Raw genomic sequence first — 19070 nt, 5'->3', positions numbered from 1 at the left:
AACTGTGGAATATCTCCACTTGTGAGCATGGAAGAGACACTCCAAAACCAGGAGTGGTGTGTTGTTGTGAAGCTGATTTGTGCTGGTTAATCATGTGCATAACGGTGACAGGAGAGCACTTGTAACCATGAAGGGTCTGCTTAATCATTGATGTTCATCAAGACCGGAGTGTCTGCATTGATATGCACACAGCACAACAGATCAAAGAGGTGCGTCGCAACATCTGCTTACCAGTGAGGAACTACCACTAACCAACATGCACAAGAGAGGCAGGCGCTCATTAGATGCAGTTAATGTTGTTCTCCTGATGGAAAGGTCTACAATCTGTTGTGATAAGATAGCAGGCAACCACTAAAGAAATATTCATTCATGGGCATATCTGTTGCTGGCATGATGGTACACATTCCTTACACCTGAAAGGTAATCCACTCTAAAGGAATTCTCAGGGGACATGCTGAAGATGGTTCAGGTCTCTATGGTTCCATGATATGGTGAAGTTGTCCGACAGCATCCAACCACGACTTTTCACAGGAGTTTTATTTGGAGGCGACAGGCAGCTTGCTGGTGGCCTGTCAGGTAGGTTAGTGCTATCCGGGGTTCCTTGGGACATCCCTACCCTAAACTTAATACTTACCTAACCCTTTCCTTGACCATTTTCAACGGTAACTTCTATGGAGTAGGGACGTCCCAAGGGTCCCGGATAACAAGGACCACGTCAGGTAGGAGGCATCCGTCAACCGTTTGAAAGTGATGCCAACATATCAGCCTTCCTTCTCCCAGACAGACAGAACATACAGACAACACCACCAGTGGTATAAAACTGTCATTACAGTGATTTATTATAATGAACCATGAAAATAGCCAACCAGTGCAGTGTTTGAGTCTCTCTCCTCTGCACAAACATACACTCACACGCACACACAAATAATAAAAAAAAAGACTACACTGAATAGTCCAGAGTGGAAGAACAAAAGACAAAAAGTGCTACGGTCACAGAAACATTAATCTTTGCCAAGAAGAGCGCTCGTATTTACAACCAGATTCCAAAATGGGATGGGAGCCAATTGTACAAGCATAGGAAAGAAAAGAAGCAAATATATACAACCTGTTTCCGGAGGAAAGCTGGAGTAACCACCTATACATTAAATTACAATTTCTACAAATAACCATTGATATTCAAAAATAAACCGCTAACGTCCTACCTACGGGTGAGACCTCACTCTGGCTACCACAGAGGACTACTGCACTCGTTTCACACCATCACTTCCCTTTCTCCCACACAGGACAGACACACACAGTCCATACACCTCCTCTCTCACACACACACACACACACACACACACACACACACACACACACACACACACACACACACACACACACACACACACACACACACACACACACACACACACACACACACACACACACACACACACACACACACACACACACACACACACACACACACACACACGAGTGCAGTCTCCTGGGGCAGTGAAGCGGGCTCCCAGAACAGCATTCTGAATCACTGCAGCGGTGCACAGATATTTGTTACACAGAGGAATAAAAATAATAATTCTGTATTTTTTTATCTTTACAAAAAGCTTTCTGTTTGCTATAATGAGCCACTAGATAAAACGAATAAACGGTGTAGAAGAGCAGACAATAGACAAAGAGAATTAGAAGTGAAAGGGGGACTAACTGACGAAGGGGGGTGGAGGCTGGAATGTACATTGATACAGAAAGTGCGGGACCTTACAATAGAAGTCCAAAACAGACAGACGGTCAGACGGTCAGGCACTCTCTCCGCCACAGGAGGGAAATTCAAAAGAAAACAGAGGGAGGGACGTCGGAGAGACAAAGAGTGGGATGAGCACCGGGGGAATCGTCCATCTTCATTTCAAACACAAAGTCTCTTAATAAGATTGTTTCACTGTCCTTGTTTTCAGTTTGTCCTTTAAAAAGCACCCCTTTATCCCACGTTCTCCTGTTTTTCCATTGGCCATGTGTTCAGGTACATAGAAAATATTTACAGCTTTTGTTGCTTGTTGTGTTCCGCTGTCTGTCATCAAGCTCCTCTCAGAGTGAGTTCACAGGGGCTGACAGGGCCAAGGGGGAGGCCTGCATGGAGGCGGTCAGTGCCACCCCGTGCCCAGGTACCCAGCGTTGTGAAAGGGGGCGGGGGACGCAGGGGCCCCACGTGTTCCGCTGGGCATCTGAGTGGCGGTGGGCACGGCCTGGGCCGGCTGAGTCTGCTGCTGGGGAGGGGAGGAGGGGGAGGAGGGGGGGCAGTCCAGTCTGCTGGTGGGGGCGGGGGGTAGGTGGAGGGGGCACCGAGGGTTAGCGGTGCCGCCGGTGTGCATCAGCGGGGTTGGAAAGCTCCCCAAGTTCTGAAAGTGGTGAGGGGCCTGCACTTGCATGGGGACACCGGTGGAGGAGGCAGGAGGAGGGGGTGGGGGTGGAGGGAGAGGCAAGCCCTGGTTGAGTGACAGGAGGGTGCTGGCACTGGGCTGCTGCAGCTGGTGGGTCTGGCCCTGTGGGGGAGGGGGCGGAGGAGGAGGGAGGGAGGACTGGGGGATGTGGTCAGGAGGAGCTGGTGCTGCTGGACAGGAGGAGGCTGCAGGTTAACGTGTAGCAGGGCCGGGCCGGGCCCAGGGTGTTGTGGTGGGGGAGGAGGAGGAGGAGGGGGAGTGGTAGAGCTCTGGTAGTGCAGGGTGTGGGGAGGAAGAGTCTGCAGGAGGGGCTGGGCTCCAGGGGGGAATGGGGACGTCACGGAAGGCTTGAACCCAGGGAAGGATCCCACAGTGGAGGCTGACTGGCTGGGGAAGTAGGCCGCTGAGGCTGGAGGTGCTGGTGGAGGAGGGGGAGGCGGAGCAGACTGTGGGCTGTACTGGGAGAAGGGGGGCAGTCCTGGTTGAGCCTGTGGCTGGGACTGAGGAGGAGCAAAGAGGAAGGCCCTCTGGCTGCGGTAAGGGGAGCCCTGAGCCTGGGGGTTGGGGGAGTGGAGGAGTGAGGGGGCAGCAGGGTGTAGCTTGGTGGGGGTCAGGGGGGCTGTCTTGGGTACGGCAGGCTTGCTGGGCTGCTGTGGGGCGGCCTGGGAGGGGGTCCGAGGCCGGCTGTCACTCTCCTCCTCCTTCACTGTGCGACTGCCAGGCTGGGACGGGCTGCTGGGGCCAGGAGAACACGGCTAGGGAGGAGAGAGAGACTGAGCGAGGGAACGGGTAAGTCATGAACAATAACAGCCTACATCAGGGGTAGGCAACTACATTCAGCTGCGGGAGGATCTTTGTTGGAACGAATGGTCGGGGGGCACACTGCAAACTGACTACAAAAAGAGATTGTATTTGAAAATAACAATCATGTCATACCTTGATCACATTGAGACACCATCATGTCTTATTCTTTGTGGGAATACTTGGGAACAGATTTCCTGAATTTTGTTGTAGACCGAAAACTAAATTTAAACTTTGACGGTTTTGTCTCATGGGCCACCTGTTGCCAACCCCTGACCTACACTATAGGCTGTGTGATGGCTGTGTTTGGCAGCAACATGTACTTCACACTACTACTGAGCCAGAAAGCAGAATGTTTCTTACCGTGTGGGTTGGGGTCCTCTGCAGGCTAGGAGATGAACAATCTCTGCTGACTGGGGCCTCACTGCCCTCGGTCTCTCCATCTGAAACAGGCACACATTATTACAATTAAACTATCATCAGTAAAGAAGTTATGTCCAAGTGGTGTGTGTGTGTGTGTACCTTTGTCCTTGCTGTGGTCACTAAGCGACAGGGCTCTGTGGTAGCCACGCTCTCTTGCCTGCTCCACCGAGGTGGACGAGGTCCACTGTCCCTCTCCCCCCTCACTCTCCCCCTCGACAGGGGGCTCTGTGTCCTCGCTGGGCTGGGGGGTATTTGGCTCAGGCGGGGTGGGGGCCACTGCAGCAGGGGCCACTGGAGCTTGGTCCGGAGCAGGAGCCAGGGGTGGAGGCTCTTGAGTGGTCTCCATGGGCAGAGGGAACATCTCCACCAGGGTAGGTGTTGTAGAGACAGGCGAGCCGCATTCCATTTTGGAGCCGCTGCGCCGCGCCTCGCGCTGACGTTTCCTGTACTCCAGCAAAGACACCTGGGAAAACACATGAATCACACAAAAACAGACATACGTTTATCAGTCCAGGAACCATAACACAGCTTGAATGGGCAGGCTGTATAGAGAATATAGCAACTCACCTTTTTCTTCTGTGGGGGATTCTGTCCTGACCCTCCCTCTCCTGTGCTGTCTCCACTTAGTGAACGAGAGAAGGCCAGCGTTCCCCCCTCCTCAGGGCAGGGGTAGAAGTGAGACCCTGCAGCCTCTGTGAAGGGTCCTGCTGCCAAGGGTACTGGTACAGTCACAACACCAGCAACAGCCACCGCCTCAGGCCTGAAGGCCAAGATGGGCTCCAGGGTGTGTGAGGGGGTAAGGTCCCTCAGGTTAGAGTTGATGGGGGAGAAGGACAGACCCCCTGGCCCTGACAGACCCACTCTCTCTGGACTCTTCATCCAGGGGGAGAGGAGGGAGGAAGAGGCTGGGTCTGTGGGGGGGGCCTCGCTGCTGCCCTCAGCCCCGGTCTCTGACCCATCCTCTCCCCCACAGTCCTGGGACTCGGCGGTGGGGGGCTGGGGGCTCAGGGGGGCGCTGATCTCGGCCTCGTGGGGGGGGAACACCTCCAGACTGGGAGCCCTGACCACTACACAGGGGGAGAAGAGCAGCGAAGGTGGCCGCTCAGCCTCTTGGGGGCTGGGTCTGCGACTGCCCTCTGGTGAGCTGTCCAGGGAAGACTCGCTCTGTAGACACAGGAACAGAGATATTAACACATTGTTCACTTCCCTCTATGAGTGTGTGTGTGTTTGTGTGTTTTGTAGGTGAGAGTGCGTGTCTTACTTCCTGCGGGGCACTGAGTGTGTGTGTAGGAGTGCTTGGTAGAGCCTCGGGGCTCGGCTCCTCCATACGGGTGACGCGGGGTGGCGTGGCCAGCAGCAGGGGTGTACCCGGCGTCTCTGATAGGTCGGCCCGGGTCGGCGTGGCGCAGGGAGAGCCGTAGGGGGTGGAGCTCTCTGACATGCAGGCGTCTAGTGGACACAGACCCAGGCGCCGCTTCTTCAGAGGAGTGGGCAACTCTGTATGACACATACACAGAGAGGAAGGGTTACTCACATGCAAAAAACAGACACTTGCATACATGACTTATGTTCCTTCTAAGTGATGAGAAACACATTCCTGAGTCCTCACCAGAGTCCTCACCTGGCAAGGTGCAGCTGCCGTTGTAGGGGAGTGGGCTGTCAGAGTCCCCGTTGATAGGGGGGCTGAGAGGGCCCTCGCTAGGCATGACCAGGGTGGGCCGGCCGCTGCTGGGTGGAGGGGTGGTGGTCTCCTCCTCTAGAGCCTGCTTCAACCAGCGCTGTGGGGAGAAGACAGGGAGGGAGAGGACTTAGACACGTCAACCACAAATACAAATCACGTTCACTAATCTCCAAGGCAGCTACATCTTAGAAAACCTAAGTCTCTATTACTGACAATAACACTGTCAGTCTGTCCCTCTGCTGGTAACACTGTCAGTCTGTCCCTCTGCTGGTAACACTGTCAGTCTGTCCCTCTGCTGGTAACACTGTCAGTCTGTCCCTCTGCTGGTAACACTGTCAGTCTGTCCCTCTGCTGGTAACACTGTCAGTCTGTCCCTCTGCTGGTAACACTGTCAGTCTGTCCCTCTGCTGGTAACACTGTCAGTCTGTCCCTCTGCTGGTAACACTGTCAGTCTGTCCCTCTGCTGGTAACACTGTCAGTCTGTCCCTCTGCTGGTAACACTGTCAGTCTGTCCCTCTGCTGGTAACACTGTCAGTCTGTCCCTCTGCTGGTAACACTGTCAGTCTGTCCCTCTGCTGGTAACACTGTCAGTCTGTCCCTCTGCTGGTAAGACTGTCAGTCTGTCCCTCTGCTGGTAACACTGTCAGTCTGCCTTTCTACCCTGCAGATATACCTGACAGCTAACACTCTCCATTCCCCTGCGGGGTGGTGAACAACATACCTTCTTGCAGGAGCCTGAGGTGGGCGGCGTGTCGGGCAGCTCGCGGGAACGCCGGCGTCCGGTGGGCACCCCAGGGGTGGTGGGGCTGCGGTTGGCCAGGAAGGGCGAGGAGAAGCGGACGTAGTGTTTGGGCGTGCTGTAGACGTGCGGGCTGGGGCCCATGCCGGGTAGGGCGTTGAGCTGGGTGGCCAGCACCTCCAGGTCGCTGCTGATCCTCAGGGGCCTCTCAGGGGCCGGCTCTGGGGTCCGCAATGACCGCTCCTGCTTGTCGACGCACCACTCACTCACTAAGTGCTGTAGAGAGACAGAGAGAGAGCTTTAGTCAGAACCACACTGCATTTGACTATAGTATTGAGTAACATATCACTAAAAGGAATAGAACATTCCTATAAGTCTAAATAGAATAGTGACTAGTCGTGTTTAGGGGTGAGCACTGAGCCGTGGCTAGGATACCTTTTTAGTTTTGGGGTACTTCTGCCCGGAGCGGTTTCTGTCAGGGGCCGGGGAGCCACTGTAAGGGGGGCTGGTGTCGGGGGCATGGGAGGAGAGGGCCTCTGGCTCGGGGTCCCTGGAGGCCTCTACGTCTGGGCTGTCATTGGCCAGGGGGTCCAGGAGTTCCCCAGGCGAGCCGGGAGTTATGTCAGAGCAGGTGCTGATGGTGCGCGCTCGCCGTCTCTGCTGCCCAATGTGGGTGCGGCTCCGCGAGAAGCTCTTCCTCTGCTTGCTGCCTCGCAGCTTGGCCGGCGCGGGCTTGTTGAGACCCGGCTCCTCCTTCACCTCTAGCAGGGGCTGGGAGAGACAGGTTTAGGAAAGAGTACAGTAGCATAGTTTTGGATGGGTTTATAGTCCTTCAGCTAACCCTTTAGATTATTGACAACATCCTCTTTTAATACTAACGACCTGGTGAGTGCAGGCATAAAGAACTTGTTGAGGCAACTATCACTTACCGTCATGATACCAGGAGACTGCATGTCGGCCTCGGGGGTGGCAGGGGGCTCCTCCTTGATGCCCCCCTCTGACTTGGTGCCAATCTTCTCCAGGGCCTGCTCCCGCCTCTTCTCCCTCTTCTCCATGCGGGCAAAGGCCTGCAGGATGGCCTCCATCTTCCTCTCTTCACGGGTCTGTAGAGGAGAGGAGGACAGAGCAGTAAGCGTTAGTCCACGTGGCCTAGCCTCCTGAACCCACTGGGCCTAGAGGGGGAGGGACACGTTATCGCAACACAGGACAGGCAAGAGGCAGTCTGGCTGGCAGAGAAAAAAACAGCAGCGGCGCAGAATGACAGAAAAAGGACCACCACTTCCTCTTCCAGTGGAGGAAAAACCAATGGAGATAGAACAAGTAAACACCCTGTTGATGTGAGACCAAACTAACTGGAAGTGGGAGGTGGGAACGTAACATTAACCCTTACCAAACCATTCAGGGTGTTTAGAACACCACGGCTGCCTCCACCAGACTAGTTTTACCACCCCCAGTAGCAGAGACACACTGGGGTCTGCCACAGAGCCGGTCAGTGGAGAGAAGATGGTGGGGGTTAGTATGTTTGTCAGTCAGTGGGGTCCCCTATGAGGTGGAGGGGCAGGCAGGCAGGCAGGGGGGGTATGTTTGGGGTTGGTGGGTCAGGTTTACCTCTGGTTTACTCAGTCCCAGACAGCTGGAGGCCCCCACGCCTTGCAGATGGGACTCCTCCGCTGGGCTGGCCTGAATGGTTTACAGAGAGACAGCCTGGTTTAGAAGACAAGAGGCCCGATCCCCCCCAATAACACACATAGAACATACACACACCACCACGGTTCCCCACTCTAGGGGCTTCAGTGTGTCGCCGACCCTCAGGGATCCTCAGACAGGTGGAGGTGTGGAGAGGTGACCTGGGCACTACAAGGTTATGAAAGAGGGGAGAGAAGAGGGGGGCAGATAGGGATAATTGCTGCCTTATGCCTGTAGAAGTGTCCAGTCAGGACTTCTTCACCTTGTCTGCTTACACCAGCATATCCAGTAGCAACACAACCCACCACCACTGGAACTCAGCCACTTGTTCACCACAGTGTCATAAACCACATACTGAACCCACGACACAAGGAAAGAAAACGAAGACAATACCAACCAACCCAATCGCCAACTTTCACCAAGGTTGATAACAAGCAACTACATACCATCTGCAACACCCAAAACCAAACCTTAGTGCGACCAACATATTAACTGTGTGTTCCATGCCGTGTCTGTATCCCTGGCACCAAACCGGATCTTTAACATGAGTGTGGGAGACATACCATGCCTAACACACACAGACATCCCCCAGCGTTAAGAGCCCATGCAGACAGGCCATTGTTGTGGATGAACACCATAAATACACCAGACCAGAGGACGACAGTTACGTCAGAGGACGACAGTGAATCCAGAATCTCTTTCTTCCATAGTTTTGGGGGTTTACTCCTCCTGGACCAGCTTGCATCTTCCCTTGGAGGGAGGCAGGCAATTGGATGTCCCAAAGTCAATAAGGCCCTGGCAACAGAAAAGCCCCCCCACCTTCTCTCTCCATTGGCCAGAACGATGAGTCAGCGCTTTACACCTTGGGCCTAGTCGTGTGAAAGGGAGCTGACGGCAGGGTAATTTCCAGTGTGTGTGTGTATATATATGAAAGAGGGAGCGTGTGCCAGCGTGTGTGTGAGCCCATCTCTCTGGGTCACAGAGCTCTTTAGCAAAGGAGAGGGGAGTAATTGGCCATTTCAAAACAGTTGGCCAATTTTGTACGTGAGGGTCATACTCAGACACGCAGGGAGAGTTCCAGTACTTACGTGTGATGAGGCTGGGGCTCTTGTTTACTCAGATAATGAGAGGGGAGGAGGGGTAGGGGGGCCTGTGGCTCTGGAGGGCCCGGAATGGTGCAGTGTGTGATTGTTTAGCAAATGAACTCTTAAATAAATGAGGAAAATAACCCATGTATAATGATGACCAAAATACAGAGCCTCAGTGTTTGAGGGCTCTGCCAGAGGAAGTGAGTGAGTGAGAGCAGAGAGGGGCCCGTGGGCTAGGCTACACAGCAACAGAATGAGGCAGAGACAGCAGCAGAAGCAGGGAGGTGGGGGGGGGCACCACCACACAAACAGTGACCCATACAGGCAAGGATGAGCTTTTTCCTATGGGTGAGAGAGAGAGAGAGAGAGGGAGGGAGGGGTTATGGGCTGCATACAGCAGGGCGCGCTGCAGCCCTGGCTCACAGAACTTACCATCTTCCTCTTTCTCTCTGCAATGGTCTCCTCTGACTCCATCTCTACTTCACTGCTAACGGAGTTATCAGGTTGGTCTTCTACACCCTCTAACTCTGTAGGATCCTGTTAGAGGGGGAGAGGTGCTTTATCATGGCACTGACCAACCACAGGCAGTCTGGCTACAGACTAGAGGGTCTAGAGTAGTGAGGTGGTAGGTGTAGGGGGGGGTAGTCTGGGGGGAGAGTGACCGTTGGGGGCACTGACTGGGGACGTGGTGGGTTTGTCTGTGCACAAACTTGCTCCGAGCTTGTATTCGGTCCAAGGCAGTCAGAATAACAGCAAAACGCAATCGTACCCCTTTTCAAAGAAGAGCGAGAGACCAGGCTCACTTCTGTAGTACCTTGTGGTCAATTGTTTTGAGCCCAGTCCCAACAACTAACCCATCATATGTCAAGTTGTGGCTCTTGTGGTCACACAAAGGTCTGTTAGCGCACAATGACAGATGTGGACAGCTTCCAAATTCAGTGTGTTCATTTCATGGTTTGTGCGTGTTGTTCCTATAGAGATGCCTCGCACGTCATCTCTGACGTCAGACCCTCTCTTCACCGTTCCTCATTCTAGACCAGGCCTGGGCAACTCCAGTCCTCGGGGGCCTGATTGGAGTCACACTCTTTACCCCATCCCTAGCAAACACACCTGATTTAAACTAATTCCATTCTAAACTGAAGATCATGATTAGGTGATTATTGGAGTCAGGTGTGTTAGCTGGGGAAAGTGTGACACCAATCAGTCCCCCGAGGACTGGAGTTTCCCAGGTCTGTTGTAGAACATACATCAGTCTAACAAGTCTCCATAAACCATGCTTCTGTGTGCTTCCCTCAGATCAGACCTTAAAAATCACTCGCCGTGGGAACTACCAGTCCCTACCACAGAAGCAGCAGGCTTGCCAATAAGACCTATGGCCTGGGTCGGGGTTATTAGACAACGCAACAAAATGTTTGCAATGGAATAGGAAAACAGACATTTCTTACTGGACAGGTTCAGATTGTACCTCTCAGTTTCACTGAGCGTTTTCTTCCGTTTGGAATCTACTAAACACAAGGTTGGGGACCACCCCAGAGACAGAGGGCTTTCTCTCTGTGTATAACACTGAGTACAGGGATGCCTAGTGGTGCGTTCAGGAGCTCCTGCAGCAGAGCGGACACAGCGTGATAGCATGTCTCATCTGCCACTAGAGGGCTGGATGCCAGACAGCTCTGAGCAGAGATACACGGCATGGTGAGAGAGATGGCTGGGTGCAGGAGTGGGCTTTGGGCCAGGGAGAACCAGGATGGATGAGAGGAATACAAGTAGTCTACGAATGGATAACACAAATAAAACAGAAATGCAGCAAATATAACAAGAAATATTAAGAAATGGCTACACTCATGGACATTGGATGCTAAACTAAATGGAAAACAAGCTAAATATGATAACACAAAGGTCTTCAAGAGGAAAGCCAACTTACAGGCTCCTATGGGGCAATCTTGAACAGAGAGAGTGAAGGGGACCGGGTGCGTGATGGAGACATGGATTGAGGTGAGTTGTGTTGCCAGGGAAATCTTACCTGGTTGTTGGAAATGGAGAGGCGGAGGGGCGATAGCTTCCTCTGCTTTCCGTCGGCTCCCAGACCCTTGGTCCTGCCGTCACAGTCCAGGGCCATGTTCTGATTCTGGCCCAGGTCCAGGTGGTCCCCTCGCTGCATCATGGGCTCCTTGTCCTTGCGGCCCCGCCGGCGGCTGCTGGCCTCCAGGTTCTCTGTGGGCTCCAGGTTGTACTTCAGCACTGGGCACTCTGGGTTCCCCCTCACACATGCACAATCCACCTTGTATTTACTACAGAGAGAGAAAGCGAGAGGGTGGGGGAATATATATATATATATATATATATATATATATATATATATAATATATATATATAATGACAATTACAACAATACTGAATGAACACCTATTTTAACTTAATATAATACATAAATAAAATCCATTTAAAATCAAATAAATAATGAGACATGTACAATTTGGTTTAAATAATGCAAAAACAAAGTGTTGGAGAAGAAAGTAAAAGTGCAATATGTACCATGTAAAAAAGCTAACGTTTAAGTTCCTTGCTCAGAACATGAGAACATATGAAAGCTGGTGGTTCCTTTTAACATGAGTCTTCAATATTCCCAGTTAAGAAGTTTTAGGTTGTAGTTATTATAGGACTATTTCGCTCTATACCATTTGTATTTCGTATACCTTTGACTATTGGATTTTCTTAGGCACTGTAGTATAGTCAGCCTAATCTCGGGAGTTGATAGGCTGGAAGTCATAAACAGCGCTGTGCTTCAAGCATTGCTAGGAGATGCTGGCATACGCAGGAAAGTGCTGTTTGAATGAATGCTTATGAGCCTGCTGCTGCCTACCACCGCTCAGTCGGACTGCTCTATAAAATCATAGACTTAATTATAATATAATCAACACACAGAAATACGAGCCTTAGGTCATTAATGTGGTCAAATCCGGAAACTACCATTTAGAAACACAAAACATTTATTCTTTCAGTGAAATACAGAACCGTTACATATGTTATTGACCGGGTGGCAACCCTAAGTCTAAATATTGCTGTTACATTGCACAACCTTCAATGTTATGCATAATTATGTACAAATCTGGCAAATTAATTACGGTCTTTGTTAGGACGAAATGGTCTTCACACAGCTCGCAACGAGCCAGACGACCCAAACTGCTGCAAATACCCTGACTCCGCTTACACTGAACGCAAGAGAACGCAGTCTACTCGTGGATTGCAATGTAATTGGCCATAATCGGCATCAAAAAGTGCTGATTATCGATTGTTTTTGAAAACTTTAAAATCGGCCCAATTAAAAATCGGTCAAATTATACATTATGTGTGTGTGTGTGTGTGTGGTACTAGGTGATCAATTCCACCCTGCTTACCAGCAGCCATAGTCATAGTCGAAGCCTATGGTGATCTCGGTGCCTTTGCTGATGGACCTCAAAGAGTAAATGTACAAATGGAGCATACCATCCTCTAATACATGACGCACCTGAGAGAGAAGAGAGAGGTGGAGAAAAGGGGAGAGAGAGGCACCTATTGAAACTCATGAGGTTACATTAAGTTGAAGTCAGTGGCTCTGGGGGGGTGTGGTCAGGGTTTAGAGCCGTAGGTTTTGTATCGTGGTCTGCGATTGGCCACTCACCTCAGAGTTGGGGGTGCAGGAGCGTCGGATGAAGCGGGCCTCATTGCCAAAGCTGCGGGCGTCCACACACATCTCCAGCCCGTCAAACTTTGAGTAGAACAACACAAAGGGGTACGGCCTGGAGGGGGGGAAGAAGGAAAGACAGAAAAAGAAAGAAAGATGAATGAAATGGAGTGCTGGGCAGACACATAGTAACAGATTGGGGATGTCCATATGGTGATCAGGGGAAGACAGCCAGGAGCTCAACAAGAGCTGAGAAAGAAGGTGAGGGACTTCACTGCCCACTGCCAAGGAAGGACCACAACAAACACAACCCTTCTATCAATCTCTTCCTCTACCTCTCAAATGTCTCAGACATACAGCTATGGAAAGGAGTAGAATTCCACTTTTAAATTTGAGCTGAGGATTCTACTTGAGCTCAGGTTTCCACCAGATGGGTCCTCACCTCTTAAAGAAGCATCCGTTGGCCTCAAACTGCTGTCGCAGCATGAACTTGCCCCTGTACTCTATGATGAGGGAGTCTGGAGCCAAGTCCCTCACTGCCTTCAGGATCTTCTTGTTCTTCTGAACCTGGCTCTGGAGAGGGGAGAGAAAACAGAACATAAGGACAAAGGCTGGCTGGCTGACACTGATATTTGCAGAGGCAATGTGTGTATGCTGCCTGCTCAGGCACTTTGAGGACACATGTTTGTAGGTCACTGTGTCGGTTCCAGCTACCTCCACGGGCGGTTTGAAGGTGGCCGTGTGAGTGTTGTAGGCAAGGGTCTTGCCGTCGCCAGCCTCCTTGACGCGGAGCAGGATCTGGACGTCCTCGCTGTACTGGTTGCTGCCGGCATCCTCGTAGGCCTCCATCCAAGCCTTCATCTTGTTCTCCCACAGAGACGGGTGCTCCCCGGGCTCCATTTCTGGAGCGCCACCCTTCACTCTGGAGGACTTCCTGGAGCCCTCACGGAACGCCTGTTAGACAACAGGCTCCGGTAAGCAGACAGCATAAAACAACAAGGTTTTACCACCCGTTTAAGCGACGTTACATAGTGCATAACAAATCGACAGATTTCTGTTCAAATAAAAATGCCAACTCCAAATACATGTAAAACTCAGAGGTACAGTTGGGGTCAAGATAAGAAACTATTGAGTGTCAATAGGACTGAATGGAAGTTTGAACGCAGACCTTCTTGGCTCGGGCTGACGTGGCGACGGGCTCCTTTTCTCCACTCCTCTTGCGTTTCTTGTCGGCCTGCTTGTTGCCCGTCAGGCGGCCGGTGGTGAGTGTGATGCTGGTGGGCGTGTGCTGGAAGGCCGTGTACAACTCCAGCGGCACCTCGTCCCCACTCTCTGTGGCACTAGTGTCCCCGTCTGCAGAGATACATACCGGTATGCCTTAATAAAGCATTGGTAATAAAGGTTTATTTGTGCATCTTGTACAGCAGGGTCCAACCAAAGCAAAGTTTTCCTGGTTCTAACCTATTTAAAAACAAGATTTTCTATAGCAATCTGCCATTCTAAATGTCTGCATTGTTGTATTACTTGATGTGCCCAGCAGGTGTCAGCATTCAGCTGAATCAGAGATGTGGTCCTGGGACCCCCAAGGTGCACATTTTAGTTATTGCTCAGCACTACACAGCTGATTCAAATAACCAACTCAGCATCAAGCATTGAATATTTGAATTAGCTGTGTAGTGCTAGGGTAAAAAACATGTACAAATTACCTTGACTAACCTGTACATTGACACAGCACCCCCTTTATATAGCCTCGTTATTGTTATTTCGTGTTACTTTTATTACATTTAAAAAAATGTATTTAGTAAATATTTTCTTGACTCTTTCTTGAACTGTTGGTTAAGTGCTTGTATTTCACATTAAGCATTTCACATTAAGGTCGACACCTGTTGTATTCGGCACGTGACAAATAAAATGTGATTTGTGGCCTGGATCTCTCCAGACCCACAAGGGGAAGAGGCTGCAGTAGTGAGCAGAGCAGCCTGACTTACACAGCCTTTATTACACTGCCATCTGATCTGAGAGCTGTTTACTGGAGTGCACTGGGAGGAACTGGAAAAGGTAGGTATATATCTCACCATCTCTCCACTCACCGGACATGTTCTCCCTCTTGCGGGTCTGCAGCACGATGGCCCGGTCTCTGTCCAGGATGCGCGGCTGGCAGCGCTCACACAGGTACGTCTCAGGAATGTGCTGCCTGTCGATTCCCATGCAGTCTATGTGCTGCCACACACTGAGAGAGAAGAGAGAGGAGAGGGCAGAGAGTCAGTAACAGCAGCCATTCACAGTGCAACAAGGGATCTAGAGAGGGGTCACTAATCCCAAAGAAAAGTTGAGATGAGACATGGACACTGTTTGAAGGCTAGAACAGGGCTCCGGGCAGCAGAGCGGAAATGGAGGAAAACTCGCCTCCCTGCGGACCTGGCATCCTTTCACTCCCTCCGCTCTACATTTTCCTCTTCAGTCTCTGCTGCTAAAGCCACTTTCTACCACTCTAAATTCCAAGCATCTGCCTCTAACCCTAGGAAGCTCTTTGCCACCTTCTCCTCCCTCCTGAATCCCCCCCCCCTCCTCCCTTTCTGCAGATGACTTCGTCAACCATTTTGAAAAGAAGGTCGACGACATCCGATCCTCGTTTGCTAAGTCAAACGACACCGCTGGTTCTGCTCACACTGCCCTACCCTGTGCTCTGACCTCTTTCTCCCCTCTCTCTCCAGATGAAATCTCGCGTCTTGTGACGGCCGGCCGCCCAACAACCTGCCCGCTTGACCCCATCCCCTCCTCTCTTCTCCAGACCATTTCCGGAGACCTTCTCCCTTACCTCACCTCGCTCATCAACTCATCCCTGACCGCTGGCTACGTCCCTTCCGTCTTCAAGAGAGCGAGAGTTGCACCCCTTCTGAAAAAACCTACACTCGATCCCTCCGATGTCAACAACTACAGACCAGTATCCCTTCTTTCTTTTCTCTCCAAAACTCTTGAACGTGCCGTCCTTGGCCAGCTCTCCCGCTATCTCTCTCAGAATGACCTTCTTGATCCAAATCAGTCAGGTTTCAAGACTAGTCATTCAACCGAGACTGCTCTTCTCTGTATCACGGAGGCGCTCCGCACTGCTAAAGCTAACTCTCTCTCCTCTGCTCTCATCCTTCTAGACCTATCGGCTGCCTTCGATACTGTGAACCATCAGATCCTCCTCTCCACCTTCTCCGAGTTGGGCATCTCCGGCGCGGCCCACGCTTGGATTGCGTCCTACCTGACAGGTCGCTCCTACCAGGTGGCGTGGCGAGAATCTGTCTCCTCACCACGCGCTCTCACCACTGGTGTCCCCCAGGGCTCTGTTCTAGGCCCTCTCCTATTCTCGCTATACACCAAGTAACTTGGCTCTGTCATAACCTCACATGGTCTCTCCTATCATTGCTATGCAGACGACACACAATTAATCTTCTCCTTTCCCCCTTCTGATGACCAGGTGGCGAATCGCATCTCTGCATGTCTGGCAGACATATCAGTGTGGATGACGGATCACCACCTCAAGCTGAACCTCGGCAAGACGGAGCTGCTCTTCCTCCCGGGAAGGACTGCCCGTTCCATGATCTCGCCATCACGGTTGACAACTCCATTGTGTCCTCCTCCCAGAGCGCTAAGAACCTTGGCGTGATCCTGGACAACACCCTGTCGTTCTCAACTAACATCAAGGCGGTGGCCCGTTCCTGTAGGTTCATGCTCTACAACATCCGCAGAGTACGACCCTGCCTCACACAGGAAGCGGCGCAGGTCCTTATCCAGGCACTTGTCATCTCCCGTCTGGATTACTGCAACTCGCTGTTGGCTGGGCTACCTGCCTGTGCCATTAAACCCCTACAACTCATCCAGAACGCCGCAGCCCGTCTGGTGTTCAACCTTCCCAAGTTCTCTCACGTCACCCCGCTCCTCCGCTCTCTCCACTGGCTTCCAGTTGAAGCTCGCATCCGCTACAAGACCATGGTGCTTGCCTACGGAGCTGTGAGGGGAACGGCACCTCAGTACCTCCAGGCTCTGATCAGGCCCTACACCCAAACAAGGGCACTGCGTTCATCCACCTCTGGCCTGCTCGCCTCCCTACCACTGAGGAAGTACAGTTCCCGCTCAGCCCAGTCAAAACTGTTCGCTGCTCTGGCCCCCCAATGGTGGAACAAACTCCCTCACGACGCCAGGACAGCGGAGTCAATCACCACCTTCCGGAGACACCTGAAACCCCACCTCTTTAAGGAATACCTAGGATAGGATAAAGTAATCCCTCTACCCCCCCCCCTAAAAGATTTAGATGCACTATTGTAAAGTGGCTGTTCCACTGGATGTCATAAGGTGAATGCACCAATTTGTAAGTCGCTCTGGATAAGAGCGTCTGCTAAATGACTTAAATGTAATGTAAATGTAGAATGTTCATAAAATCACTGCTAGGACAGTTTGGACTCTGGTCTAAGTCACTGTGACCTGATAAAGGAGAGGGTCTATCCCAGTTCCTACCTGCACTTGTCGCAGCAGATCATGTAGCCGTCGTCGTGGGTGAAGCCACAGATGCAGCGGGTGATGTCGGCCCCGTAGCTGCCGTCCTCTGAGGTGCTGAGTGTGGTGCCCCTGGAAGCCTCGTCCTGCAGGCCCCCTGGCACAAACAGCCCCTCGCCCGGACGGATCAGCATGGAGGGGGGAGGGGAGGCCGGGGGAGTGGGCGGGGGGCGTGCCCCATAGTTGTGGTCCTTGGGAGGAGGACATAAAGGTGTTGAAGGTGACACAAACTAGCCACAAAAATTAAAGAGTCGCACACTATATATAAACTCCCAGTAAATCACCAACGTTTCGGCATCACTGTGACTTCTTCAGGTTGACACATACAACAATAGAATTTCAATGTTTGACATTCTAATTCAACAACTGCAAACGGCCACTTATTTCCAATATGAATTGTTCAATTGTCTTGAATTGGAATTTCCTTTTCGTTATTCACTAAGCTAAGATGGCATTGTGATTGACCCTAACCCATATCCACAGTCTCCTCCCCCAGGTGAGTGAACTAGCCTGTATGAGGAGTATTATAGTGAACAGTAGTGTCAGTGTACTGCATTATGGTGTACGGTAGTGTCCTGTATTATAGTGAACTGTACTAGTGTACGGTAGTGTCAGTGTCCTGTATTATGGTGTACAGTAGTGTCCTGTATTACAGTGCACGGTAGTGTCAGTGTCCTGTATTACAGTGCACGGTAGTGTCAGTGTCCTGTATTACAGTGCACGGTAGTGTCAGTGTCCTGTATTACAGTGCACGGTAGTGTCAGTGTCCTGTATTACAGTGCACGGTAGTGTCAGTGTCCTGTATTACAGTGCACGGTAGTGTCAGTGTCCTGTATTACAGTGCACGGTAGTGTCAGTGTCCTGTATTACAGTGCACGGTAGTGTCAGTGTCCTGTATTACAGTGCACGGTAGTGTCAGTGTCCTGTATTACAGTGCACGGTAGTGTCAGTGTCCTGTATTACAGTGCACGGTAGTGTCAGTGTCCTGTATTACAGTGCACGGTAGTGTCAGTGTCCTGTATTACAGTGCACGGTAGTGTCAGTGTCTTGTATTACAGTGCATTATAGTGGTGTACTGCAGTTTAGCGTTGAAGTGGAGTGTACTCACGGCGTAGGGCAGCCCAATGTAACTGTGGGAGTGGTGAGAGCTAATGCTGTAGATCTGGTGCGGGTAGCTGGACTTCTCCACCACCACAGGGCTGGCCTCTACTGATTCTGGTCTGCTGGACAGAGAGAAAAACAGTTAGGATCCCATTCACAACGTAACAGAGAAGAGAGATCAGTGTGTTGTAAATAGAAGAGGTGCAGAAACAGTAAGGGGGATTCCATTTACAACAGTAAGAGAGAAAGCAGAGAAAAAAAAAATGAAAGCTAGACATGAGGGAGAGAAACAAGAGGGAGATGAGTGTAGCGTTAAACGACAAGTAGAGTGAGAAAAGGGGTAGACTAGGAGAGCAGAGAGAACCTCCTCATAAGCAGTGAGTGTACTGTTGTGCTTCATTGATTCTCCTCTTCCACTGGCTAAATGAGGAGTGTTTATTTGGGAGGGCTTTAGGGGAGCTGACAGTGGTTGTGACAGAGTGGAAGTGGCATGTGTGTCCCCTGCCTTCTTCATATCACCTTTGCTAACTGGACAGAGCTAATAGCGGGGATAATAACTAAATGGGGGCCTAATCTCTCCACAATATTTAAACCTGAGCCCCATTTCTGGAGGACACACACTACTGGAGGCTAACACACAACATTGACGCACGCAGAAACAATAACAGGCATTCACTTCCGTGAGCTCATTTATCAAACCGGTAAATCCACTTTTATTCTATGACATTGTAGTGGCACAGAGAAAGCCTGTTGAACATGGGAGTATGGTTAAATAGGCTACTTCTCACTGGCATTGAAGGAGGGGCGAGGGGTTCAAAAACAAGGGAAGTGGGATTGGCAAATGGACAAGAGGGTATATGAAGGAGGGAAGGTGTGATGGGAGGAGTGGCACTGTCAGGAGAGAAGTAAAGAA

The 19070-nt window shown here is 51.3% G+C and overlaps 1 protein-coding gene across 15 annotated transcripts in view; it reads right to left on the bottom strand.

Moving 5' to 3' along the window:
* Positions 1–810: 810 nt before the first annotated feature.
* Positions 811–19070, bottom strand: part of LOC124014611 (inactive histone-lysine N-methyltransferase 2E-like) — a 32918-nt gene continuing 14658 nt past the window's right edge. For 5 of the 15 annotated variants that reach the window (XM_046329805.1, XM_046329806.1, XM_046329809.1 and 2 more), the window contains exons 3-22: positions 18165–18279; positions 17018–17247; positions 14590–14744; positions 13683–13891; positions 13229–13468; positions 12957–13087; positions 12512–12629; positions 12249–12358; positions 10874–11141; positions 9286–9390; positions 7688–7759; positions 7009–7182; positions 6515–6850; positions 6062–6355; positions 5269–5437; positions 4921–5156; positions 4227–4823; positions 3759–4122; positions 3600–3679; positions 811–3190 (exon numbers count right to left, since the gene is read on the bottom strand). In XM_046329805.1, coding sequence (XP_046185761.1) covers positions 2366–3190; positions 3600–3679; positions 3759–4122; positions 4227–4823; positions 4921–5156; positions 5269–5437; positions 6062–6355; positions 6515–6850; positions 7009–7182; positions 7688–7759; positions 9286–9390; positions 10874–11141; positions 12249–12358; positions 12512–12629; positions 12957–13087; positions 13229–13468; positions 13683–13891; positions 14590–14744; positions 17018–17247; positions 18165–18279 — 4828 coding nt within the window. In that variant the 3' untranslated portion in view covers positions 811–2365. Of the gene's footprint in view, positions 3209–3599; positions 3680–3758; positions 4123–4226; positions 4824–4920; positions 5157–5268; positions 5438–6061; positions 6356–6514; positions 6851–7008; positions 7183–7687; positions 7760–9285; positions 9391–10873; positions 11142–12248; positions 12359–12511; positions 12630–12956; positions 13088–13228; positions 13469–13682; positions 13892–14589; positions 14745–17017; positions 17248–18164; positions 18280–19070 lie in introns of all 15 variants that reach the window. The other 10 variants (XM_046329811.1, XM_046329818.1, XM_046329812.1 and 7 more) reach the window with 9 other exon arrangements.

The sequence above is a fragment of the Oncorhynchus gorbuscha genome, linkage group LG25, assembly GCF_021184085.1.
Source record: "Oncorhynchus gorbuscha isolate QuinsamMale2020 ecotype Even-year linkage group LG25, OgorEven_v1.0, whole genome shotgun sequence".
Classification (NCBI taxonomy): domain Eukaryota; kingdom Metazoa; phylum Chordata; class Actinopteri; order Salmoniformes; family Salmonidae; genus Oncorhynchus; species Oncorhynchus gorbuscha.
The sequence above is the reverse complement of the archived record's forward strand: the minus strand, read 5'-3'. Positions and strand labels throughout refer to the sequence as shown.